This window comes from Medicago truncatula, chromosome 8 (genome assembly GCF_003473485.1).
Source record: "Medicago truncatula cultivar Jemalong A17 chromosome 8, MtrunA17r5.0-ANR, whole genome shotgun sequence".
Taxonomy (NCBI): domain Eukaryota; kingdom Viridiplantae; phylum Streptophyta; class Magnoliopsida; order Fabales; family Fabaceae; genus Medicago; species Medicago truncatula.
The window spans coordinates 29,021,992-29,049,377 of record NC_053049.1 but is presented as its reverse complement, the minus strand read 5'-3'; the positions used below and the strand labels follow the sequence as shown (position 1 = coordinate 29,049,377).

Here is a 27,386-nt window from a genome sequence, read left to right as displayed (position 1 = left end):
ATTATTGTATCCATATTTATTATACACATTTTTTTTCGTAATCAACAGTAAATTGTAGTGATTTGTCTTCTGGATTTTGATGGGTTGATAGTCTTTGCTTCGAGACCGAAAGTTACTTTTTAGATTCAAGTTTTTGAGTTGGTTATGGTGTCTTCTCCGATGGATCAAGAGTTGAGAGTTGACTTTGTGATTTGTTTCTTGAAGGCTAGTAAGCTGATCGCTTTGCTTCGAGATCGGGAGTTAGTTTCTAGACTCAAGTTTTTGAGTTTGTTATGGTGTCTTATCTGACGGATCGAATATCGATGGTTGGTGAAATCCAAACAAGTGTTGGAACAGGTTTTGTACAAGTATTTATTCGGGTTCAGTTATGGAAAGATAAGGTAATGTGATATTATATGTGGCTTTGATCCAGTTTGAAGTTTTTTTTTAAATTTTTTTTTTTATGGGGTTTTGGTGTGAGTAGCGGGCAATGGGAGTTTGGAAGGTGTTTTTGAGGTCATTTACGATGGAGTTGAGGGTTTGACTCAAGTTTGGTTTCTATTGTTGTGTAGGGGTTTGATTTTGATTTTGGTGTTGGCTTGATTATTGATTTTTGTAGTATGAGATGTATTTTTATTTTTTTTTATTTTTTATATTTCGTCTATATACGACGTTATTTGTTATGTTGTTTCAATCTTGTTGGTTTCTTTTCATCTTCTGCAAGGACTTGATTATTTGTAAAATTTTGTCGTTTAAAAAACCAATAAATATTAATATAAAAATATAAACTAACTTAAGTAAAAATAAATAAATAAATATAAACTAACTTAAAAGTGAAATTGGTAAAATGATTAATTATTTTATTAACAAATTTAATTATACTACTAGCGAGTTTCTTAACTATCGCAACTTAGTCAAAAGAATCCAATATTTAAAGCCAAAAGTAATAAAGAGAGTAGTTTGGGCATTAACTAATGCCTTGAATTCTCCACACATTTATGCATCAATTGTACAAAAAATCGTTATGATTGTAATAATGATGATAATTTTGGTACACCACCAAACTTTATGAATCAATTTCACCAAAGAAAATCGTTATAATTATACTCCCAAATAGGCATTGTGATGATAACGTTAGTACACCCAAACCAACAAATTCTTATTACTGATAGCATCACTACACCAACAAACTCTTGAGTTTTCAAAATAAGTGACCCCCATAATGAATAAAGCATGGTTACCAAAATATAAAAAGAGAAGAAAACCTAGCATATAGCTTCATATTAATTTATCATGGCTTCTACAGAAAATTACCAGCCTTTGATCACTGCTGTTGAGGATGAAGAGTGGTCAAACCCTAATGTGGTTATGAGAGATTTATCTTCGGAGAGGGTGGAAGAGATTCTTGGAAGAAGAATTTCAGTAGTTGGGTGGTTGAAGCTTATAGCATGGGAGTCAAGGCTACTTTGGTATCTATCTGGAGCATCTATCGTTGTATCTGCATTTTGTTTCATGTTTTCCACTGTCACTCTTATGTTTACTGGCCATTTGGGTTCTTTACCTCTTGCTGGTGCTTCCATTGCTTGTATTGGTATTCAAGGTTTAGCCTTTGGAATTATGGTGCGTACATATACTTTTGTTTACTTAGCGTTTATTTATTCAAAGTTGAAAACCCTAATTAACACAATATAAAATATTTGTGATCCTTGTTGCCAGATAGGTATGGCTAGTGCTGTACAAACGTATTGTGGGCAAACATATGGAGCAAAGAGATACAATGCAATGGGTATTATATTTCAAAAAGCCCTAATATTGCACTTGGGAGCAGCAATGATCCTTTCATTTCTCTATTGGTATTGTGGTCCAATTCTCAAAGCTATGGGTCAGGCTGAAGAAATAGCACAAGAAGGTCAAATATTTGCTCATGGATTAATTCCTCAACTATATGCACTTGCATTGAGTTACCCTATGCAAAGATTCCTCCAAGCTCAAAACATAGTTAACCCTCTTGCATACATGGTGTTTGGAGTGTTTTGCTTGCACATATTACTCAATTGGGTTGTGATTTATGTTTTGGGCTATGGAGTTTTTGAAGCTGCTTTGACTCTCAGTTTTTCTTGGTGGGTTTTTGCATTAATGAATGGATTTTATATTCTTCTAAGTCCATCTTGTAAGGAAAGTTGGACAGGTTTCTCTAGGAGAGCTTTCATAGGGATATGGCCTTATTTCAAGATCACTATTGCTTCTGCTGTTATGTTGTGGTATGCATCTCTCTCTCTCACCAATTTGTCCACTATTCATTTTGTAAATAATAACAATATAATACACCGTCATTTTCTTTTTTATAAAAGATACATTTAGGTCCATAAAAATTAATGTATGTGATTCAAAATTTGGAGAATAAAAATAAAATCCTAATAATGGTAATGTTAATTTTAATTTTTCTCTATTATCAAATTTATTATTTTACCATCAACTTTTAATCTAGTCTAGCTATTATAAACGAGAATGTAGTTTGGAGATATGGTGTAGCCGAGCAATGATCCTTTTATCAGGACTTCTACCTGCAGATCCTACCATTTCTCTAGATTCTATTTCTATATGGTATGTTCAACCTTACTATCTTTTTTCTATTAAGACCTTTTTTATTTTTTTTGTTAAAGAGTCTATTGGTGAAAACTCACACCTAGAGATGATAATGGGTATCCTATGAGTAGGTACTACGGTGTCCTTCCTTATACCCACATTTGTAAAAAATACCCGTACATTTGTCCGTATTCTCGTGGGCAACAACTTTAGTGCCCTTCCCCATGCCCTATGAGTACCTAAGTGCCCATACCCACACCCATTACACGCACTTTAACTATGAAAAGACAATAAAAACATCACAATTGATATAAAACTATGGTCCAATTTTTTAAATTAACTCATAAAATAGTACAAATCGTAATATTTAGTCAAATAAAAATCATCCAAAATATCCCTAAAAAATTGTACATCGACAGGATGGAGCTGTTATTGTGTTAAGTACTTTTTTGATTTAGGTTTAGACTTAAATAACTAAATAAATTAATTAATTATACACAAAAAATAAATAAATTATTTATGATATTATACAAATATGTATATGCGGGGTTGCGGGCTGGGTAATATAGTACCTTTACCTGCGTCCATACCCATTTAAATTTGTGGGTATTACCCGGACCCGTCCCCAGATCCATGAAAGGGGGGTTTTACCCTACCTATTGTAGGTATTTTTTGCGGGTATCCATCAAGTCTGGGTCCAATTGACATCCCTATTCACACCAAGCATTGAGAATGTGGATTTGAATATGCACCCAACATATCAAATGTTTGTGTATCCTTTTATGGAGATATATTTTTTTTTTTATCTTTTAATTCAATTATTAGGTTGTAGACTAAATTACTTTTGAAAATTATAAGTATATCTATTAATTTAAATGCTCTCACCATATCAAAATAAACTTTCAGCATGAACTATTGGATTTGGGACATGAGCTTTATGTTGGGCCTATGTTCAGCCACCAGGTTTGTGACTCAAACATAACTCCATATATACAATTAATTTTAGATTGTATTTTTAAAAGAATAGATTACAAAAAATTTAACGTAAATGTGCGTCCCTTAAATTTGCAGTGTTAGAGTAAGTAATGAATTGGGAGCAGCACATCCAAGACTAGCAAGATTTTCAGTAATAGTTGTGAATGGGACTAGCCTTCTCATCAGCATAGTATTCTCTGCACTTATTCTAATATTTCGAGTTTCATTAAGCAAACTCTTCACAAATGATTCTACACTCATTGAGGCTGTATCCCATTTGATCCCATTGCTTGCCATATCTGTTCTCTTAAATGGAATTCAACCTATACTCTCAGGTAATTAATAATCAAACTCTTCAATATTATTTTCATTGATTTTGAAAATTCATTTTTACTAGACTCTCTTCTATCTATGACAATTGTTTAGTACATGAGTTTTTCATATCTTTTTTTACAATTCGATATGTAAATTTTTTAAAATTGAAGATGTTTTCTAAAAGTAAACGAGACCTAAGATGATTTTGCCTCAAGAACTGATTATACATAAAGCTAGAATTAATGGTTTTTGGCTCTAGAAGATATTTTTTACATACAAATTTATTGTTCAATTTACTTTTGGATGAATCTATCTGAATATAAATCACTTTATATTTACCCCACTTTTAGTTAGAATCAATTTTATCAAATCAATTCACTCAAAATCAATTCTTGTTATCGCAAGACTAAACACCACTAAGTGTGTGTACTTGTTGCGGAGTATATGAACAATACTTTAATGATTTTAGTTTATTTTGATGAAGAATAATAGATTAATGGTTAAAGTAAATTATTTTAATAAAAGAAAATGATTGATTACAAAAAGATAGAAACAAAATGAGTTGATTGGAATCCGGTGATATCTTGTCATCTCTCTTGACTCTTTACTTTTAAAAAAGAAAAAGGAAAAGAAAATAAGCTAAACTTGAACGGGATGAGTCTTTGAACACCTTCCATTTATAAACAACGTTCATGCTAACTTCTATTCTCACAATTCACAATACATTCCACTCTTCATTGCCTTAATCTACGGCTGCAAATTCGCCAATAAACACATTTCCGCTTCCCACAACAGAAACACCACCACCATATCATGGTTAAAGCCATGAGCAACTCATCTCATTGCCTTAATGCCATTGTGACGACAAGATCTTTGAACAAGTGTTTATAAGTGAGGGTCAGTCATCACTGCACAAGTCAGTTTTGTTGGATTGTGTTAGCTAGACTCACTCAGAAATTTTAAGATGGTGTCAAACTGCATCTAAGATTCGTTGGACCATTTATTGTCAATTTTTCACTGTATTTTAGTGAATAAAAACCTAAAGTAAAGTTTCATGTTATTGGGTGTTCCTAAGGAAATCAGAAAAGGAAAAAGAAGCCAAATTTAAATCTTCATGATTAAGAAAATGAAGAAGTGTAACAAATACGACGTATAAATATTATTTTTACATTTTTCTAGGCAAATGTATTGTCCAAAAGGCAGTGAAAGTGAATAAAAATGCAATGTAGCAAAGAATCAAAGTCTTTTTTTTTTAGGAATCAAAATTCACAAATCAATCAATCCAGTACCACAAAATTATGTATTTTTTTTATATAAAAAAAAAAGTAATATTAAAGATAATATAAGTAGTTATCTCCCTAAAGGGAGAAAATGAAAAAAAATTTAAATCAAAGTTTCTTATATTTTCTTTGGACATTGTAGGTGTGGCTATTGGAAGTGGATGGCAGGATTTGGTAGCTTATGTTAACTTGGCTGCTTATTATCTTGTTGGTCTCCCCATTGGTTGTGTCCTAGGTTTTAAAACAAGTTTGGGTGTAGCAGTAAGTTGAAAATACTTTAATATATTTAAAATAAAATGGAGACATTTTAATTTGTACCTTAACTTATGATTAATAGAGGGTACACATACTTGGCTTTATATTTTTGTAGGGCATGTGGTGGGGCATGATTGTTGGCATTTTACTTCAAACATTGATTCTTATCATTCTTACAGTAAGAACAGATTGGGACAAAGAGGTAACAGGTTTAATTGTTATTATCAAATAAACTTGCTTTCTGCATAGGTTAATTGCTTAGTTTAAATAGTTCTTTGTGAATAAATTTTTTTGGCAATAATATTTTTAATATTTTATTTGAAATCGGTTCTTTTTTTTGCATCTTCAATTTTTGTGATTATAGGTTGAAAAAGCTATTGCTCGTGTAAACTCTGAAGCTGGAAAACTAGACTTAGTTGACAATATCTAAATTAAGAGGCAACTTGTAAATGGAGACATTACCATTTTTTATGTAGGCAGTGAATTATGGGCTGTTCTTGTTTAATTTCCTCAACGTCAGTTATTATCTTCACTTATATCTTAATTAGTATATTTCACTTATATCTTAATTATCTTCTAAAAGTCAATGTTAGGTGAAAGATTGATTTAAAGCATAAATATAATCGAAGGATAAAAATAATAATTTGATTATCGACAATGGAGTATATTTTTCTTTTTGTTACTAGGTTACCTCTATAGGAGAGAGTCCTATTCGAAGTTTATTGGCACTACAAGAAATATTTTATTAATGAAAAAAAGAATGTTTGTTAAATAATTTTTATTTAATTATAAAAATGCATCCAAAATTATAATTTAATCATATTTAATATTTCTTAAAAAATTATTTAATTAAAAAGAAATTTTTATAAAAAAAGTTCCATAATAGTTTTAGAAAAATAAACAATCCTGCTCCATTACACCGTTAAATATGAAAATTTATTTATTTCATAAATAAAAAAATGTACAACCTTTTTTACATAAGCTAGCAAGTAGGTCATAACATAGTTTTAACATGAATGGCTCGCGTTCTTGGGAGAACAAAAGGGGTCTACATGAAAATAATGGAGAATAATATGGACAAAAATCCAGAACTTGCTTGCTATAATGGAGTCATGTGTTCTAAACGCAATACTAAAGTTTTAAAGTTCCACACAATGATGAAGAGAAAAAAACGTACGTTTTTAAAGTCTCACACCAATAAAATTACGGTTCTCAAAACATTTAATACATTATGAACTAAATGTAAATCTTTTTTCTTCACTTCGAAATTAAGTTGTTTGATTTTGAATTGATATGAATACTTTTGAGTGCAAGCTCATCATGGTATTTGCACTATTTCCTTAGTAAAGCAAACTTGAAATCCTTTGTTATTGCACTATTTCCCACAATTTCTCTCTTGGTGTTTTCATCCAATGTATATATTGTTCATTGACTAGCTGAGAATAATAGGATCACATTTTGACTAGGTTTTGAATATCCTATTCAAGTTTAATGTGGATTTAAAGAAGTCAGACCAGACGTGCATTTGAAGAAATTTACAGCTGTTCCAAACACAACATTAATAATCCGAAATTCGGTTGATTAACTAAGAGCGAAAATTGCTCTAAATTATTAAAATTACCATTACTATAAACCCAATTATGCAAAAATATTTGTTGAAACACCATATATAAAAAGGAGAGATGAAATGAAATTCTTCAAATCTAAACCGAATCCAATCCAATTATTAAAAAAACACATAAACCTAATCCATTTTATTTTGATGGGCCCCATTAACTAAAGATATATAAATAGCATCATTTAAAACCCTAAAACATTCAAACTCACAACTTTTCGAGTCGCATTCAACTCGTCACTGAGAAACTAGTTTCAATCGCAATCAACAGTAACAAATTCCGACCTAGGTTTTTCTTCTTCGCTTATTTCTCAATTTTCTCTTTCAATCATTCTAGTTCTTTTGTTTATAATCACTGCACTATGTAATCTAAACTTATTCTTTTGATTTTGAATTTTGAATCAAAATCACGATTGAAGTAATTCACAGAATAATGGATGAAGTGGGTAGCAGCTGTGAGTGGAGCAGAGATCAAGACAAAGCATTTGAAAATACATTGGCGAATTATCCCGAGGACGCTGTGGATCGATGGGAGAAAATTGCGGCTGATGTGCCCGGGAAAACTTTAGAAGAGATTAAACGTCACTATGTGGTTTTGTTTGATGATATCAACCACATTGAATCTGGTTTTGTGCCTCTGCCAGATTATGATTCTTTTTCAAAGAGCTCAACAACGTGTGCTGGTGAAGGAGGAGCTGTGAAAAAGGGAACTAAGGCTTCGAGTTCTTATCAAGAACGGCGAAAGGGTGTTCCTTGGACGGAAGATGAACATAGGTTAGTTTATCCTTACTTTGTAACTATTATAATTAAATACTGGTGAATAAATGAATATAGCATACGTACTAGGTTTAAATATGATTTTAGTCCTTGCAACTATAATGTTTTTTGGTTTTAGTCTTGTAAGTTTTTTTTTTATTGGATTAAATCTCTGCAAATTCAAAAGTATTGCTTTTAGTTCTTGATGTTAGCTTATTGGGTCACGTGACATGATTTTATTGGGTCATGTATGACGTTAGAGACTAAAAGCAATCATTTTTGAATTTACTGGGACAGAATCTAAACAAAAAAACTTAGGGAGGCTAAAACCAAAAAACACTATAACTATTAATTGCATTGATTAAAATCATATTAAACCTTTATTTTATTTAAATATACTCTTGAGGTTTTGGAGCTTAGATGTGTCGGTGTTATAATTGTGGATTGAGGAAAATAGCCATGACGGATTGCGGTAACAGATTTTTGGACAACCACCATATCCAATTGGTAAAAGGCATCATAGTGTTTTATGGTGGATATGGATGATTAAAATGACGGATTTTTGGCTTTCCCCCATCAATAACACTGGCTACATTGTTATAGTCGCTATTTGACAACACCTTGTACTTAATAGTGTAGCACAAAATCATAGCAATTTGTTCAAATTCTGCTATGCTATATAGTGATATAGTGCCACTAAAGCCGCTATTTGACGATACTGATATATACATCCTAAGCTATGTTAGCTGTGCCTTAAAATTTTTCAACGGATCTTTGTTAGAGAAGTTTTCAATTTTGTTATGCCAGTTAACCACTGTGACTGTTTTACTAAACCATTGTATCTGGTTCTCCTTTACCAGTACGTAGCATTTATCTAAGGTTTTAGGTGAGAATGAAGTAAATAAAACTATGGATTTAATGAGGACTTGAATGAATTGAGTTCTGCTAGTTCCATCATCCATGTTAGAAGGGATTGTGATTACTATGTTACTGTAATAAATTCTTCTGATGTGGTCCTCTGTGATCCAATGTATTTATTAGAACTTACTACACTTCTAATGACGGTTGACTCAACTAGTAGGATTAGATAGTGTTGGGTAAAGCGTTTTGGGTTCAAATCCTAGTGGTCCTTGATTGGTAGGTCATTTGGAGGTACTTCTCTAAGTGTTCGCTGAACCGTGAGGCATGTTCTCTAAGTGTTCACTGAACCGTGAGGCATGCATTTGAATTAGGCAATAACCTAGAATTAAAACATCAATGAAAATGTTTGGGGTTCTAAAATTTTTATTCATAAAGAGAAAAGTGATATCAAAATGAAAACATGAACATCCTTAATGATTTTAGTGGTTTGTTTCTCCTAATACTAACACAATATCCTAGAATGTTCTACTCATCATGTACACATTAGAATTTAGTGTGCCTCGTTTAGACTTTGATACATTGATATAGGATTTATGATAATTTGCCTCCAATGTTGCCGCGAGTTACACTGGATTGTTTTGCTGGATTTTGTTATGGGTTTACTCCAATCTTTGGAAAAGTTACTAATATCAGATCTGTGAAACAATGGTGTCAGGAGATTGTTTGACAACGTAATGTAGAACAATGTATTGCTGGCTGTTAGAAACATTTGATGAGTTTGTTTCTTACAAATACCAATATCATTTAATGGCGTGGCGGATTTTTTGACAACCACCATAGACAATTTGTGCAAGGACGCTTGCTATGGGGGTGCTATCGGCTGCATTGCTTTTTTTTTTTTTACGGCGGATTTTGCCATTCTGACGTCGACGAAACTGATTAGAATTAGTTTGTTGACTAAATTTAGAGTTACTGGTTAAGAAAAGCTCTCATTTTAGCATTTGATCATCTTTGTAGATGGTGACTTTGAATATGATTATTATACACGAGTCTCCATCTTTTTGCTGGATCTTAGCATAAAAACTTTTCTAACATGGGAAAGTTTGAATTAGGAAGTTTGGTAAATACTGATAAATAAGGACTAGAATTGGGTAAGTTTAACATATACTAAACGCAGAAGTTTTTTACTAGGTTGGAAGCTCGGTTATTGATGTTTTTCTTTGTCTGCTCATGATAGTGCTAAAATGATTACATTACCTCTGACAAGTAACTAATAGTACCTCTCAGATCTTTTTGGTTTTAAGTTTGATGTTCAGCCATTAGATGATTATCTGTAACATTAATTGCAGACATTAGTTATATGGCTGTCAATAGCATATTAATCACAACTATTATTATTATTGTTGTTGTTGTTGTTTTTAAGTATTTTCAAGTTTGTTGAACAGGCTATTTCTTCAAGGCCTGGAGAACCATGGATGGGGTGACTGGCGAAGTATATCAAGGTACAGTGTGGTGACAAGAACACCTACACAAGTAGCAAGCCATGCTCAGAAATACAAAATTCGTCAGGATTCAATGAAAGAGAAGAAAGAAAGAAGGCGATCCAGCATACATGATGTCACCTTTGTCAAAAATGGAGACATTTCAGCACCTCAAGGACCAATTACCGGTCAAGCAAGCAATTCTGCTGCAAATTCTGCTGGACAATCAGCCGAACAAGCTCCTCCAGTCCCACCTGCTGGAATCAAAACTCTTGATAATCCTCCATCCCCACCTGCTGGAATACACGCTGCTCCTAGGATCGGGCAACCTATAGGAGGACCAGTTGTATCTGCAGTTGGTACTACAGTGAATTTGACTGCTCCCGGAGACATGGATTATGGTCTTGGACCAGTTTCTGAGACAGTTATGCCAGGGGTACCAATGAACCTGGGTCCTATGACATATGCCATGCTACATACATATGCTCAATCATGAAGTGGTTATAAGAGGCGCAGTGTACATGCATAGAAAGAACATTTAGTTTTTAATTCTTTTTATATTCGTACATTGTTGCTTGTATCCAAGCTAGAGTTTTTTTGCTCATTCAATTATTTTGAATAAGACATGAATATTTGACATCCTTAGCATAGGACTGCATTTAAGTAAAAAATAATTGTGAATATTTAGATTGTTATTAATTATTTTTACCGAATGATTTAAATTGTTATTACAGATAATCATATAAAGCGATTCGTGATGTATATGAAGTTCGTATGGCTTTAAATTTTTAAGGTTTATTATTATACTTTGAATCTGATGGTTGGCCGCATATCTGTCAGAGTATTTCAATTAGTAAAATTGACAATTCTTATACTTGTAGGGGGCAATTCTTATGGTTGGCAGCATTTTTTTATTGATTTTTCCCTTCCTAATCCAAGCACTGTATTTTTGTTATTTATCGTCCTTTTACCAAATCAAGTAAATACATCTGCAAAGAAGTCTTTATAAGGCTTGACCAATTCTCACTTTTAGAGTTTAGTTAGTTCTAAAGCTCAAATTTTCAGATGATAGCAAAGTTTGTCCTAAATATGTTATTGAGTCATCCATATTTTTATGCTCTAAACGTTGCAAGGGCTGAATTGGTAGATTCCAATGGTGACTGGCGGATCAACGAGTTGCAGGATTGGCTGTCGATGTTTTTGTGAACAGAATTTGTGATATTCCTCCGCCTGGTATCGAGTACGGGCAGGATATATGCTGAGTGGTTTTGGGTCTGATCCTAACTCATAGACTAGATTGTGGGAAATTGGTGTTCTGGAGAGAATTCGGTGTTTTAAATGGTTGCTCGAACATGATCGAGTGTTGACTAATAGACTACTGGTAGGTTGAGTTCTATGCATCTGGGAGCAGCGCTGTGTTCATTGCAAAGAGACTGTCAAAACGTCGCTGCATGTCATGCATGACTGTCCGATTGCGATGGCTGTTCGGCTTAGCAGTGGTCAGTCGAGCCACTGGGATATGTTCTTTGCTGCAAATTTTTAAAGGACCTTTTGTGAGCAGAATCTGTCATAATCAAAGTTTTGTTGTTGACCTAATGAGGGAAACACTGCAGTAACTTCAGAGCCATTTAGTACTTTCTACTAAAACTGCCTTGTTGATTTAAACCTAAAACTTTAATCTGTGTTTAGACTATCGTATAAATGGTATCTTCAGAAGTTACCCAAGGTCTTACTCCCAATGCCACAATATTAAAGAAAGTTGTAAAGTTTGTACCAAAAAAAAAAAAAAAAAGTTGTAAAGCCTAAATGGAAACTAAAGATAGAGATGAAGAATATGATAGAGAAAAGCCTAATAAAGAAAGATTTGATTATGGAATGGTAACTATAAAGAAAGAGTTTCCTAAGAACTTACCTAAAAGTACGTCAAAGGAAATTGAAGGATTGAATATTAAGATGCAAGAATAAAAAAAAATGTGGTGAGCAAAGAGACTGAATATTTTGTGGAACAGGGTGAAGGTGGAAGATTAAAAAAGATAGATGTGGAAACAAATAAAGGAAATGATGCAAGAGGAAATTGAGAAGAGTGCGAATGGAATTAAGGAAATAATCGTGAAAGAAATTAGAAATAAAAAATTGAGTCCATTGATCAGTTAAGTGAGGAAGAGGATGTTAATATTGGAATATTTGATGGAAGAAAAACACGAAGTTTCAAGAGATGGTGCGAAAAACGAAAAGTTTGCAAAGGTGAATGAGACTATACTGAAGTAAGGGAGGAACCAGAGATTATAATGAAGAATAATGATAAACAATGTTTGCAAAAAGAGATGAGTGAATTAAGAAATGTAGAATGTAAAACAGAAAAGGATTTCACACAAGAACAACAAGTTGAAGTGCAAGAGAAATATCAAAAACAACATCAACAAATTTCAATGATAGTGCATGATGAAAGGGAAAATAAACCACAACAAGTGAATATTGAGGAAAATAACGATGCATTACTAGGAGTGGTAAAAACGAACCAAACCATTACACTAAAGTTTGCATCTGCCAAAGTTTCCTAAAAAGAACCAAAACATTCACAGAAAGCTAAGTTGCTTGCTTCTGTCAAAGTTTGTTAAACGAACCGAACCATTACACTACAAAGTTTGCGTACGCCAAAGTTACTAGGAATGGTAAAAAAGAACTCAACCATTACAACTTGTTCATAACTCGTCTTTGGACCATAAAGTAAAAGGAACAAGAAGCTTTCCATGTTCATCTTTGTGAAGATCCTGCATAAAGAAAAAGCAACATATAAGTCAATGATGAAATCTAATATATACATATTGCAAACTTTCCCTTTGATAATCTACAGATTGTAAGTCCAAACTAATCCACACAAAAGGGATAATTAAACACATCAAAATAGATAAATATATCAATGCTGATTAAATGTTTGGCATCACGTGATTCAACAAGCTTAATTGTGTATACACTGACTGAGATACAGATGCTAAATTGCTAATCCTCATCCACACATACAACATTATTGATTGATGAATGAATAAGAACAAAACAAGCTTCTACATAATTATAAGGAATGATTGAGAACTGAGAAGCCATCAGAAACCTTAATGCACAAGCTCTCTCAATCAGCGACAAATGCTTATATTAGTCGAATAAAATTGCTAACAATATTATTACCATATGAAGAAGCAAGAACGATAGCATTAAAAAATGCAACAGAGAATATCTATGAAGAGTCAAAACAACAGCAAAAACAAAAAGGCACATCAGTAATATTTAACAATGAACTAATTCCATTATAGTAGCAGCCATTAATTAATGAAGCATTTAACAATGATAGGCACATCGATAACCAAAATCAAGCATACCCATAAAAACCAAAATCAAGACATAACTATGAAATAGATGCAAAAACACAAACTAACTAAGAAACCAAAAATCAAGCATACAAGGAGTGAACTAGTGGAAGTGCATAGCATAGATTTTCAAGTATGTTATTTATCCGCTATTTAACCACATGAAATCCCATGTTTCTGGACCTCTCATCAGAACTCAATCCAAAGGCAACATAACTCTCAAGAACTTGGTAGCGTATGGTGTGTATCCTTTACAACTTAGTACCGTTCATAATTTCTTCACTTCTGATGGAGTTGTTTGTCTATAAGCACTTGGTTACAAAAGAACACCAGTAACTATATAAGCACTTTATAACTATGTTGTAAAGTGTATCCTGTACAATTTCCGTTTCAAACGTACTATTGGATCCAAACATAAAGTTACAGTTTCTCAGGCATTTACCGTACATATACACATTTAAGTGCTCGTTTCATAACGCATCAGAAACATTTTTCTCGCGTTCTTAACGATTTCCCACCGCGATAATTTCAAAGCTACAAATTGTCAAAGTGAAGAAACACGCACGGTGGTGGACGATAGCAACGCAGAAACAAACACAAACTAATTTTATGATGCACCAAAGTTACAGACTTACGTGGTACGAACATATATCATACTAACTACTAAGATTCCTCAAGAAGAGCAAGCAAGAGTTATATATTAGACTTATCGTGATAGACAAAGAAGCTGCATTGAGTCACGTACACTTACTACTAACATAGTTATATTTCAGAAGAAAGTGATATTGATAGCTTGCTTAATAAATTGATAATATGCATAACTACTGAGAATAAGTTTAAATGCTTAATAAAATCTTCAGTTATAGGAAGAGGTTTTAAACTTAAATGTCGCAATGAAAATCATATATTTTAGGGGATGCTGCAAGTGAACCAGACAATAAATAAGTTTAAATGCAGGAAATAAATTGAAAAGGATTTCCCAATTTATCTTCAAAATACTAACTAGATTTGTATGCAGAGATTTCAGGTTTAATCAATCTATCTGTTTCATAACCACTGCTATCATGCAACGGTTTTCGACCATGTTCAGTTGATAAAAATTACTGTGTTAGTTTTTTGATGATGAAAAGCTCAACTCTGTTATTTCTTAAAGGACCTTTTGTGAGCAGAATCTTTTTATAATTAAAGCTTTGTAGTTGACCTAACGAGGGAAACTCTGCAGCAACTCCAGAGCCATTTATTGTTTACTACTCAAGGTGGCTAGTTGATTTGAACCTAAAACTCTGATCTGTGTTTAAACTAGGTTCCTTAGCTAAAAATTTAGTACTTCCATGCTTTGATCCATCTTATAATTCTCACATTTAAGATTTATACTTCAAATGGCTCATCTGATGGTAAGTGTAAGGCAGGCCATGCTGACATGTAATATTGAAAAATACTAAAATAAAGCTGCCATTCAATAGAAAAAAGGCCATGCTGACATGGACTCCATCATATAAATGGAATCTTCACAAGTTGCACCTAAAGTCTTACTCCCTATGAGATAGAAAAAAGCCTAATAAAGAAGGATTTGATGATGCAATGATAACCAAATTCTTTAATACCAGCAATCAAGCACAAAATATAATAGCAAGTGCTGGAAATTCCGCGTTCATTGTTTTGGATGTCCGACTTTTAAGATGAGGGGCGTCACTACTATTCAGCTTTATGTGGCTCAAACCAGTACACTCTGATATCATCGTAGAGTTTGAATTTGGCCTAACTCAACCTTACAAAAATGGATTGTAAGGTATGCGGAATGTCACTCTTTATAAAGACTATTCATAACCTTATCTTTTTTCTGTGGCACATGGGTTTTTCTAGGAAGGAATAGCGATGGACAAAGAAGTTGTGGTGAGTCTCGTAAACTTCCCAAAATAGTTATACTGCAGAAGTGATATTGACTGCTTACTTAATAGTTGATAATATGTAAAACTACTGCGAATAATTTTAAATGCCTATATTGGAATTAATATTTTGTAGGATAAGGATTTTATAGAAAGATGTTTTAAACTTTAATGTCACAATGAAAATCATATATATTTTAGGGGATGCTGCAAGTGAACTAGACAATAAATAAGTTTAAATGCAGGAAATAAATTGAAAAGGATTTCCCAATTTATTTTCAAAATACTAACTAGATTTGTATGCAGAGATATAAGGTTTAATAGTCTATCTGTCTAATAATTACAGCTACCATGCAACGGTTTTCTTCCGTGTTCAGTTGATAAAGATGACCGTATTAGTTTTCTGATTAGAGGAAAAGCTCAACTTTGGCACATTTTTAAAGGACCTTTTGTGAGCAGAATCATATACTTCGATCTGTGTTTAGACTAGGTTCCTTAGCAAAAATAAAAAATAAAATCAGTATTTCCATGCTTTGAACCATCTACAGTTTTCACTTATCATAGAAATAGAATCTTCACAAGTTATCTAAAGTCTGACTCCCTATGCCACAGTATTAAAACAGAATGGGGGAAAATTCCTGGTAACATTTGAAGCAATGAAGGCATCAGAAATTGAACAAATTGCAGCCGACCAAATTCCTAGTAACATTGGAGCACTAAAATCACCAAAAATCAGTCACACATGCTATAGTAATTGTATACCGTAAAATGCAATTAGTAGTAACTGGTAACGACATGCAACCAAAGACCCATATATTGTTAGCAGTGAGGGCAATGACAGGGTATACATATAAAATTAATTGAGACCCCTAAACTGAAAGAGAAGCCTAATAACTCTAGACAAATCGGCAGCATAATCTACGGTGTACAAAATTAACTAGTAAAAACTCGCAAAAACAGTTAACTATTTATACCTTCAGCTCAATGACGATGGGTGCTCTTTCTCTTTTTTGAAAGGATCTGGTCGGTTTCCTTGTAAAATACGATTTGCTGAATATTCTCTTTTGCTCCAAAATCAATTACCCTCTCAATCATCCCGGAAGTTAAATCAAAACGAGCTACTTTACCATCTTTTTCATTTCCTTTGAAAAATATAACACCCTTCTTACCAGCAGCAATAGGATTCTTAATGGAAGGCGAAGATGCAACATTGAAAAATGTGGTCCATGAATTTTGGACACCGATTTGACCCAAAATTGATATGCTAAAAGACATAGGATCAGCATGTTGTGTGATCATAGCAACAGACCCATTTAACACCATCAATTTCAAAGACGATTCAGTTACATCTGCATCCACTGGTGTAAGTGCCGAGTTGAATGCCTCCAAGTTGAATGACACAAGAAAAAGTTGACTATTTGTTTCTTTTCTGCCTAGCCAATGACAAACACCATCCAAGCAGACCTCCAAACCATTAGGGTTATACTGAAGAAATGGAAGACGAACACCATCTAATGGTTTCCATTTGTTACTCTTCAGACTATACACTTGCCAAAACGAGTCAGTTTGATCTAAACTACCATCAGAGTAAACGTTATCATTAATCACATATTGAACGACATTGAAATCACGATGAACAGTGTCATAACCAAATCCATGAACACAAATATTAGGGATGCAGTCATCTATACCACCTAGATCCTCAGCATAGTTAGTAGGAAGAACACGCTTTTCATTATTTGAAGGGTTCCACAGTATTATATTTTTCTGATTGTAAACATCATAAAGACAAATAACACCGTCAACAGCAGAACCTAAAATACCAAGATGCTTATTATAATCAACAAATTGAGATGGCAGATTCACCATATTCAAAGGCTTAAACTTGTCACCAGAAAGCAAGCTCAAATTCTTGGAATTGATGTTGAAGAGTAGTCCCACATCATCACCATTATTACCATGATATTTAGAAACGAGATTCTTGCAGAACATTTTCAAGAAATCGGGGTTTTCAAACAATCCAGACCAAGACTTGCGAACAGTGGAAAAACGGTTGATAGATTTAATGGGGAGTTTAGAGAGAATGGAAAAATGAATGCGTTCAGTTGCTTTGTTCTCACTTGATGGATCGGCCATTGGAGGAACCATCACCTTCTCAGATCTCGGAGCTTCCGCCATAGAAGGTTCTCGAACGAGTTTGTTATGAAGAATGTTAGAATGAATTTGAGTGGGAATGGATTAGATATAGTAGTTAGTTAGTTAGTAATGAAACGGTGTGTGTGTTTAACGAAGATGTAATAATCATTATTAGTGATGTGGCACGTAAACATTTCAATTAAATATATAAATAATTAATTTTATGTTTTAATTATTTTATTTTTGACTTAATTACTGTTTTGGCCCCCTAAGTATCCAAATGTTGTGATTTTGATCTAAAAAAAATAACTACTTTCGAGTCCTATGTGTTTACCCCCTTTTGCAATTTTAGCTAGAGGTGTTCATGGGTTGGGTCGGCCCAAAAAAATCCGTCAAACCCACCCAAAAAAGTGGGTTGTGTTGGGTGATTGGGTGAATATGGTTTTTAAAAATGATAAACCCATAGATATTCATCTTCATTGGTCAGTGGGTCTTCCTTGAAGCATCGAACCAAGGTTGTTTGTCATTGTGGTGTTAATTCCCCGTTAGTCACTGCTTGGATTGAAGAAAATCCTGGGAGGAGGTTTCATGGATGTGGGAAAATATTTTGTGAGAAGAAAATGCAATTTTTTTAGGTGGTATGATCCTGAGGTGCTTGGCTTAATTACTGTTTTGGCCCCCTAAGTATCCAAATGTTGCGATTTTGGTCTTAAAAAAATAACTACTTTCGAGTCCTCTATGTTTACCCCCTTTTGCAATTTTAGCTAGGAGTGTTTATGGGTTGGATCAACCCAAAAAAACCCATCAAATCCACCCAAAAAAGTGGGTTGGGTTCGGTGATTGGTTGAGTTAGGTGATTGGATGACTGCTAACCTAGTTGGGATATTATTTAATTATAAAAACATATTTCTTTCAAGGATATTGTTTTTTGGTAAGCAATCATGGAGGATTTTTGTTGATGTTCATTGTTGTTGGTGGTGATGGATGATAATTTGTTGGTTAATGTTGGGGGCGGGGGACTAGGCCAAGACCCTCAGAAAAATAATTGTGCAACCATGAATATAAAGAAATTGATAGTTCGGTAAACCTACACGGTCACGGAAAAAATCAGCCAACAAAGACGAAGGCAGTCTAACCAAACAGTACGCACAACCGCATACCCATACTCAACTATTTTATCCGCACAACTATTTCCCTCCCATAAATATGAGAGGAAATAGCTTGAAGGCCCAAATGAAAAGAATTATGACAACGGTTCCGTTGACGGAAAGAAACAAAGTCAACATTCTTAAAGTCCTGAACCGCTGAAGTCGAATCGCTTTCTATCCAAATATTGTGCCAAGAGTGGGAAGCCCCATATCCCAAAGCAAGAATAGTACCTGTCTGTTCCGCCTCAAAAACAAACAAATCACCAAGATTGCTTGCAAAACTGCCAAGATAAATCCCTATATATACGGTCCCTGAAAATACCTCCACAGGAAGCCAAACTCCACACGGGGGTATGGAGTTCTAGTGGGTTTGGGAGGAGGTATTGCGGTTTCTTCTTCAATTGTTATTTCTTCACGTTTTGTCTTCTAGTTGTTGCTCAACCGAATCATCAGGAATTTCTTCTTCAGGACGGGGTTCTTCTTCGATAAAGATTAAAGGAGGTTCTTCCGTTATCCACTTTTTCTTAGTTTCTAAAGGCGTTAGAACCTTTCTACTTCTTAATTCAACACCCATCCCAGTATGGCATGTATTTTTAGTAGCATTAAACAAATCTTGCATGTTGTGCAGCTTAATTTCCATGTTCGAGATTCTATTTTGAAAAACAAAATCGATCTCTTTCGTTCTATTAGTAATGGCGGAAAGAATGCATTGTGCATCTTTCAAGAATGTGAGAAAAGAGTTCTTTAAAGAGAAGCATAATGCCCCAATGCATGTGGAAGTGCCACGTGTACAGTTAATTGCCACGTCATATGATTTAATAGCCAAAACAAACAGAGGGGGTTAATTTGACTAACGTTTGACAATTTCAAGGGTGTTTTTCAAGTTTCTTAAAAGCGAGGATTTTTTACAAAAATTACAATTTCAGAGAGTTTTTACCTATTCACTCATTTCAACAACCTTCATTCCTCAATTTCTTTACCTTATTCATCATCCCTTTGGTGCGTAGGATATGATAGAAACATGATAGGATAAAAGGTTGGATAAGGATATGATATGATAGTGACAGGATATTTATTTTATTTTATTTTATTTTTTATCGCTGATCAACAAACATTAGAAAATTGTTATATTATTTTTTGGGTTAAATATGTTTTTGGTTCATATAAATATATCAACTTTTCGTTTTAGTCCCTATAAAATTTTAAATCACTACTTTTGGTCCCTATTTTAAAGTAAATTTTAGTATTTTTTAATGAAATTGTACATAAATGTGTAGAATATTGTAAAAACATTTCCTAAAAAAATATTAGAATTTTTCAAGTAAACATAAATTATATATGAATTTTTTAACCATAAATAATATAAAAATTCATATTAAATTCATGTTTTGTTAAAAAATTCTAAATTCTTTTGGGAGAGATTATTATAATATTATCATATCCTATCTTCCTATCCTCCGCACCAAATGACCCTAGGAAATGTTTAATTTATATAGAAAAGGTTTAATTTATCCCTTTCCTATTGGTGCACCAAACAAGAAATTTGAGTAGGATATGATAATTTTATCATATCCTGTCTCCCTATCCTGCGCACCAAACGATCCTAGTAACTTTTAAAAAATGGACTATGAGTGCAACTCCTCCAAGTAATAATTGTCCAGAAAAGAACACTTACCCTTAGCTTCAAAATCTAACTATACCATTATTACAATTCTAGTTGCAAATTAGATTGGAAACACATGCTAGTAACATTAATTAAAACAATCACGACCACTGCATCAAAATAGCAAAATCATTACATTACAAAATCTTTGATTCAAATAACAAGAAATATAACGAAACAATTAGTTATTTAGTCTCAAGTGGTTTAGAATGAGAAGAAGAACCAATTGATGCAATTGTTTATCAGTTTCAAGCTTCCTACAAAGTCCCTAGTGAAGATGAAAAACAACCGGGAAAACAAATTATTTTTATATAAGGGATTACATAATTATTTTTTCTACGGAAGCAATTAAAGAATTTTGTTCCTCATAATTATTTTTATACAAGGGATTACAAATTATTTTTTTAGTAGCTACATACTTCTGATCAATAAAGAAAACAAGGCAGCAATATGCATCAACAGCCATGCATATATAAAGGAACTCATCTACCAGTTAATAGCCTCTTCCATGGCATACATGTACTGTTATCCTTAAAAACATGCAATTATAGAATAAATCACTTTTGAAGTACAGAATGTGAGAGGAGAAAATTTCACATAATTTATAGACTGTAATTTCTAAATTTTCCATTACATTTCAGAAACTTGTGCATGATGCTTGAAAACTCAAATTCAATCTTTTAAAGTCTAGTATCCATTCGCCATCTAAAATTTCTTTAACTTGATTGACTGCAATCAAATCGCTTGTACAAGCCGGTGTAATTTACCTCGAACATATAAGTAAACAAAAAGAGAGATCAAAAGCAAACATGGTTACAGAGATATGGTATGAAGAATATACTAAGGTTAAAGCAGATATGTTTTATTCATTATTGTAGAGCAGTAGAGACCCTCCTGCTATGGCGACGACAAAGAGGTGCTCTTTGAGTTGATAGTGACGTCTCCAGCATCTTTTAAGGAGTCATAGCTTACATATATAGTTTTCTTTCAACATTGTGAATGAGGGAGGCATGAAGCCTCTTATTTACAGTGTGGGGAGTTGGTTCAGATTCAGAATCATAGGATGGTGCAGTCTCTCTTGACCGAATCCAGTGCATATGTAAAAAGGGGGTACTTAGTCAAAGTGCCATATACACATGACCTTTTAATATCAGATAAGGGGGAGATGTTCCTCCTGCTCGCCCTTGTGCCGAGCTCGTGATTATTCGGCCTACTATCGCATGCTTCTCACGGATTGGGTTTTTTATTACGGTAAAATTAGATTGGAAAAACTTTCCAAATTATAAATGATTTCTACATGAAAATTGAGAGAATTCAAAAAAGACCCTGCAAACAATTTGAATCGAAAGAAGAACATCATACAATAGAAAAAAGATAAGAGCGTGGAAATAAAAATGGTAAAGAAAGATTCTTAAGCCAATAATTTCTTTCTTATACACTTGATAGTAAATATAATATGGGAAACGCCTATTTGCATTGCAACGACTTCATAATATTCAACTTGTAATAAAATCCTAAATTCTAATAATTGTACTTATAACTCTCTTGGGACCTTTAAACTTGGGAAAGAAAAATTAACTAATTACATTTTTGGCCAATCGGAAGAAAGTTTTTCGAATAAATTGGCGAGTCACAATCAAATTCCCCTTTAACACTCATAACTCAACCTTACAAAAATGTATTGTAAGGTACGTGGGATGTCACTCTTTATAAAAAGACTAATCATAACCTTATCTTTTTTCTGTGGCACATGGGTTTTTCTAGGAAGGAATAGCGATGGACAAAGAAGTTGTGGTGAGTCTTGTAAACTTCCCAAAATAGTTGTACTGCAGAGGTGATATTGATTGCTTACTTAATAGTTGATAATATGCAAAACTACTGAGAATAATTTTAAATGCCTAAATTGAAATTAATATTTTGTAGGATAAGGATTTTTTAGGAAGATGTTTTAAACTTTAAGGTCACAATGAAAATCATATATATTTTAGGGGATGCTGCAAGTGAATCAGACAGTAAATAAATTTAAATGCAGGAAGTTAGTTGAAAAGGATTACCCTATTTATCTTCTAATTACTAACTAGATTTGTATGCAGAGATATAAGGTTTAATCAGTCTATCTGTCTAATAACTACTGCTACCATGCAACGGTTTTCTTCCGTGTTCAGTTGATAAAGATGACTGTATTAGTTTTCTGATTAGAGGAAAAGTTCAACTTTGGCACATTTTTAAAGGACCTTCTGTGAGCAGAATCATATACTTTGATCTGTGTTTAGACTAGGTTCCTTACCAAAAAATAAAAAATAAAATCAGTATTTCCATGCTTTGAACCATCTACAGTTTTCACTTATCATAAAAATAGAATCGTCAGAAGTTATCTAAAATCTGACTGACTCCCTATGACACAATATTAAAACAGAATGGGGGAAAATTCCTAGTAACATTTGAACAAATTGCAGCCGACCAAATTCCTAGTAACATTGAATCACTAAAATCACCAAAAATCAGTCACACATGCCATAGTAATTGCATACCGTAAAATGCAATAAGTAGTAACTGGTAACGACATGCAACCAAAGACCCATATATTGTTAGCAGTGAGGGCAATGACAGGGTATACATATGAAGTTAATTGAGACCCCTAAACTCAAAGAGAAGCCTAATAACTCCAGACAAATTGGCAGCATAAACTATGGTGCACAAAATTAACTAGTAAAAACTCGCAAAAACAGTTAACCATTTATACCTTCAGCTCAATGACGACCGGTGTTCTTTCTGTTCTTGTAAAATACGATTTGCTGAATATTCTTTTTTGCTCCAAAATCAATTTCCTTCTCAATCATCCTGGTAGTTAAATCAAAACAAGCTACTCTACCATTGTTTTCATCTCCTTTGAAGAATATAACACCCTTCTTCCCAGCTGAGATAGGATCCTTAAAAGAAGGCAAAGATGCAACATTGAAAAGTTTTGTCCATGATTCTTTGACACCAATTTTACCCAAAATTGATATGCTAAAAGACATAGGATCAGCATGTTGGTTGATCATAGCAACAGACCCATTTAACACCACCAATTTCAAAGACTGTTCAGTTACACCTACATCGACAGGTGCAGCTGCAACTGAAAACTTATAATTGGTCAAGTTGAATGACACGAGATAAAGTTGACCATATGCGACTCTGCCCAACCAATGGCAAAAACCATCCAAGTAAACCTCCAAACCATTAGGGTAATACTGATGAAATGGAATCTGATTACCACTAGGTATGTTAAGTTTTGTCCACGTGTTACTGCGGAGACAATACACTTGCCAAAAGGAGATGGTTTCATGATAGCCAAAGTACTTCACAAGTTGAATGACCTTGAAATCATGATTAGCAGCGTCATAACCAAATCCATGAACCTGAAAATTAGGGACGAAGTCTTCGTCTCGAGACCCTAGGTCCTCGGCATAGTCAGTAGGAAGGACTCTATATTGACCACTAACATCAGGGTTCCACAAGATTATATTTTTCTGATTGCCAACAATATAGAGACAAAGAACACCCTGAATAGCAGAACCTAAAATATGAAAATGCCTAGCATCAAATGCAGATGGCAGATTCATATCCAATTCTTTTTCATCCTGAAAATTGTCACCAGAACGCAAATACAACCTATCGTTGATGTTAAAGAGAGGTTTCACATCATCATCATCATCATGAGATTTGGAAACAAGATTGTTGAAGAAATTTTGTTAGAAACTAGGTTTTTCAAACTCTTGAGACCAAGATTTGCAAGCAGAAGAAAATCGCTTGATAGATTTAAGAGGAAGCTTGGAGAGAACAGAGAAAGCAATGTCATTAGTAACAAACGTACCATTACTCTTGCCAGTTGGTGGATTTGCCATTGAAGGAGTTCTTGAGCTCTTGAAGTGTTTGTGTGTGTGTGTGTTGTAACCGTTTCTTCTCAGATCTTCTTCAAGAGTGAGTCTTTCTTTGCAAGAGAAAAGATGTAGCGAATGAAAAGGTGTTTGTAATACTTTCTTTTCTTTTCTTATTTTTAATAAACTCTGTTGTAACCAAAATAATAATAATAATAATATTAATCTTTCTATTTTAAAATATGTATCATTTTTTCACATGGGCAAATATGTAATTTAAAAAATATAAAAATTAAAAGCTATCAAAATTACAAGAATATAATAAATATTAATTTAAAATGTTAACAAATTAAATTTAGTTTTATTGCAAGGCTATATTTGTAATTTGCATATCCCTCCATAAAGTTCGATAAGGACCATCGCGTGGACCTGTCTCATCACGACATAGGAATGATAGCCCTTCGAGGCAATCTGGACCAGACACTCTGGATCTGAGGCTATCTTATCACAATCTATTCATAGCTACCACTTAAGGAATCCAACTGTCCCTTGAGGATAGCTGTCCAAGCATAGGTTCAAGGACAAAAACCCTAAGATTACACTATAAATGTACTAACTTCGAGGCATTGATTCATGTATGCTTACTTTTATCCGAATATACCTATCATCCATGGAAATTACTAACTTGACGGTCAGAGCGTGTGCATGTACATTGCCCCCATTTATCTGAAAAAGAAGGCTACTACGGACCAAAGTACCCTACTCGAAGGCTCTTTAACGCCATCACGTTAGGGATGTTAGGTCTATAAGGATCATTTAAGACTTTTGCGATATTGTCAGTGAGGAGAGAGAAGAGTGTCTTAGGGAAGAAAGAGAAAAATATTTGTTAGAGGGTAGATCTTAAGATATTGTGGAACACAAAATCTAACGATAAACATCAATTTCAATGTATGGTCTTTTGTGGATCACGTATAGTGATCCACTATAGAAAAATAAGTTATTTCACATCTATTTTGTTTTTTCTTTCGTGATTTCCTTGTCTTAGTGCGACAAAAAAAATACATAAATACATTATCTTTTAGTTCTAATAAGATTAAATGCATATTTAACATTTTTTTTACTAAAATAAATGATAATCATTCATTCAAATTGATTGAGTACATCGATACAATGCAAATTTGCTAAAAACAAAATGGATGAATTTGTGAACAAACTCACAACATCCATGTCAACAGCGTAAAACGACAAAGATTATTGTCAAAGTATATAACAAAATTTTTGTTTTTTTTTAAGTAAAAACATAATGTATATTTTAGCAATAGAATTTTTAGTCTAAAATTTTCTTTAGTATTCAAGGGACCAAAATTGATGACGGAAAATTTGAACAAATGCTAACAATCTTGATGAAAAATTATTATGTTTGTTTGTATAATTTTGATTACAATTTTAAATTTTAATTGAAATTATTCTTGTCAAAGTATATAACAAAATTATTTATTAACTCGATCGACGTATTTTAGTTTGTTTGTATATATAATAAAATAAAATAACGATAATTTATTGTTTATTCGAATAACAATTAGGATCATGATAACATAAATATATAAATTACTTCTTATCTAAAGGAAAAATCATATGACTGCGATAAAAAAATATTTTTATAAACTAAAATTTTTTCTTTAAAATAAAAACCAACATTTTTGCTTTAAAAAAAAAAGGGTTAATGATGTTTTACCCCCTGTAATATAGGTCATTTTTTGTAATCCCTCCAGTAAAATATTTTTTTTGATTTACCCTGTAAAAAAAAAAAATTTGGAATACCCCCCAATAGGTCATAAAAAAACGAAAAAACTTCTGGAAAAAAAAAATAAAGTCGTTTTTTTATGACCAAATTTACAGAGGGTTAAATCAAAAAAAAAAAATTTACAGGAGGGAAAACCAAAAATGACATATATTACAAGGGGTAAAGCACCATTAACCCAAAAAACAAAACTACAATTTTTGTACAGTCTCTCTATCTTCTTGTATTTTTCTTTTTGAATTTTCAAAAACTCTTCTTGATAAAGCAATTGTTTATCAGTTTCAAGCTTCCTTCAAAAGCATCTAGTTCAAGAGTGAATATGGAAAACAACAAGGGATTACATAATATCTTTTTCTTCAGTAGCTACTTCTGATGAATGAGAAAAACAAGGCATCAACTGCATAAAGGAACTGCATTAGGATTGAAAATTTCATCTACCAGCTAACACAATGTGAACAACAGTATTTAACACAACATCAGCAAATAAATTAAATGTTTTGTATATTTAATAAATCACTTTTGAAGCACAGATTGGCAGAGGCGGAAATTTCACATTATTTATAGACTGTATTTACTTCGAACATATGAGAAAAGCAGATACATAGTTACAAAGATATGGCATGAAGAATGTACTGATCGATGAGGTTAAATCAGATACATTTTATTTGGTTGCACTCGCGGCCTATGCCCTAGGACCGGCCCTATATGTATTATATCTCATCACCCACCAATAACACAATCCATTCAAGTACACCTTACGACCTTTACCTCCAGGCATATCCTCTAAATCAAGTCTCTTCCAAGAGTGACTGCTTACGCTATAAATCTCCCAAAAAGAGCGTGGCCTTGTTGGTATATAAGTCCAGTTAAATTTGTCAGTAGGTTTATAATGATAAGTATCAACATAACGGATAATCTTATAGTCGCCATTGGCATGGTCATAACAACATTATATGTTGGGTATTTGTATTAGTTGCATTATTGTTAAAACAAATATCCTTGTTTGTGTTGTTAGAACCAATCTTCTAACATGTGTTTAGGCATATCCGTAAGATGTTGGATATGATGTTCCAACATCATGGCACGGTTCAGTGTGTCTAGGTTCATGCCTATTTGTACGTGCGCCACTTATGGTTTAAGGAAACAATATTTCCTTATCTTATTGACCAAGCAACGCGCATATCTTTACAAAAATCAGTTGTGAAATATTCCTAAAGTAGTATTTATATTTTATGAAATATTTGTTATTGTTTTGGACGATACTAAAGATGTTCCGACATTTTAGGACTTCCATATTTGTCGTTGATTCTATTTTGCAGATTAGCTGAACCGATATGCTTTGTTCTAAAGCCCAAACTAAAGTATTTGACCCGAGCTACTTCAGCATATAAGTGAGACTTCAAGACCTAATGAACTATTCAAGTCGT

At 33.2% G+C, this 27,386-nt stretch overlaps 4 protein-coding genes across 5 annotated transcripts; 2 read left to right on the top strand and 2 right to left on the bottom strand.

Moving 5' to 3' along the window:
- Window positions 1–1,123: 1,123 nt before the first annotated feature.
- Window positions 1,124–5,953, top strand: LOC11419490 (protein DETOXIFICATION 41). 2 transcript variants are annotated; one of them, XM_003628649.2, is made up of 8 exons: window positions 1,124–1,599; window positions 1,696–2,240; window positions 2,494–2,583; window positions 3,472–3,528; window positions 3,637–3,875; window positions 5,278–5,396; window positions 5,506–5,592; window positions 5,755–5,953. In XM_003628649.2, exons 1-8 carry the CDS (start codon window positions 1,273–1,275, stop codon window positions 5,818–5,820), a joined length of 1,530 nt encoding a protein of 509 aa, XP_003628697.1. In that variant the 5' UTR covers window positions 1,124–1,272; the 3' UTR covers window positions 5,821–5,953. The 2 variants fall into 2 exon arrangements, with proteins under 2 accessions (XP_003628697.1, XP_039685342.1); XM_039829408.1 differs by lacking the exon at window positions 2,494–2,583.
- A 444-nt stretch (window positions 5,954–6,397) lies between these two features.
- On the top strand, window positions 6,398–10,865 carry LOC11437961 (transcription factor SRM1). The gene is made up of 3 exons (XM_003628650.3): window positions 6,398–7,294; window positions 7,425–7,779; window positions 10,068–10,865. The coding sequence occupies exons 2-3, from the start codon at window positions 7,439–7,441 to the stop codon at window positions 10,597–10,599; spliced, it is 873 nt and encodes a 290-aa protein (XP_003628698.1). The 5' UTR covers window positions 6,398–7,294; window positions 7,425–7,438; the 3' UTR covers window positions 10,600–10,865.
- Window positions 10,866–12,507: 1,642 nt separating this feature from the next.
- On the bottom strand, window positions 12,508–17,605 carry LOC11410005 (F-box protein At2g21930). Its single transcript, XM_003628631.3, has 2 exons — window positions 16,326–17,605; window positions 12,508–12,874 (listed from the first exon to the last, which is right to left on the bottom strand). Exon 1 carries the CDS (start codon window positions 17,527–17,529, stop codon window positions 16,333–16,335), a length of 1,197 nt encoding a protein of 398 aa, XP_003628679.1. The 5' UTR covers window positions 17,530–17,605; the 3' UTR covers window positions 12,508–12,874; window positions 16,326–16,332.
- Window positions 17,606–23,048: 5,443 nt separating this feature from the next.
- Window positions 23,049–24,185, bottom strand: LOC11407461 (F-box protein CPR1). The gene is made up of 2 exons (XM_024773029.1): window positions 24,064–24,185; window positions 23,049–23,952 (listed from the first exon to the last, which is right to left on the bottom strand). Exons 1-2 carry the CDS (start codon window positions 24,183–24,185, stop codon window positions 23,049–23,051), a joined length of 1,026 nt encoding a protein of 341 aa, XP_024628797.1.
- Window positions 24,186–27,386: the final 3,201 nt, after the last annotated feature.

Bases quoted from the DNA above. Each gene is read 5' to 3' on its own strand.
- LOC11419490 (XM_003628649.2), top strand. From the start codon at position 1,273: ATGGCTTCTACAGAAAATTACCAGCCTTTGATCACTGCTGTTGAGGAT. The intron at 3,876-5,277 runs GTAATTAATAAT...TGGACATTGTAG, and splicing joins AATTCAACCTATACTCTCAG to GTGTGGCTATTGGAAGTGGA. The intron at 5,593-5,754 runs GTAACAGGTTTA...TTGTGATTATAG, and splicing joins GAACAGATTGGGACAAAGAG to GTTGAAAAAGCTATTGCTCG.
- LOC11437961 (XM_003628650.3), top strand. From the start codon at position 7,439: ATGGATGAAGTGGGTAGCAGCTGTGAGTGGAGCAGAGATCAAGACAAA. The intron at 7,780-10,067 runs GTTAGTTTATCC...TTTGTTGAACAG, and splicing joins TGGACGGAAGATGAACATAG to GCTATTTCTTCAAGGCCTGG.
- LOC11410005 (XM_003628631.3), bottom strand. From the start codon at position 17,529: ATGGCGGAAGCTCCGAGATCTGAGAAGGTGATGGTTCCTCCAATGGCC.
- LOC11407461 (XM_024773029.1), bottom strand. From the start codon at position 24,185: ATGGCAAATCCACCAACTGGCAAGAGTAATGGTACGTTTGTTACTAAT. The intron at 23,953-24,063 runs GTCTCAAGAGTT...CATCAACGATAG, and splicing joins TCTTCTGCTTGCAAATCTTG to GTTGTATTTGCGTTCTGGTG.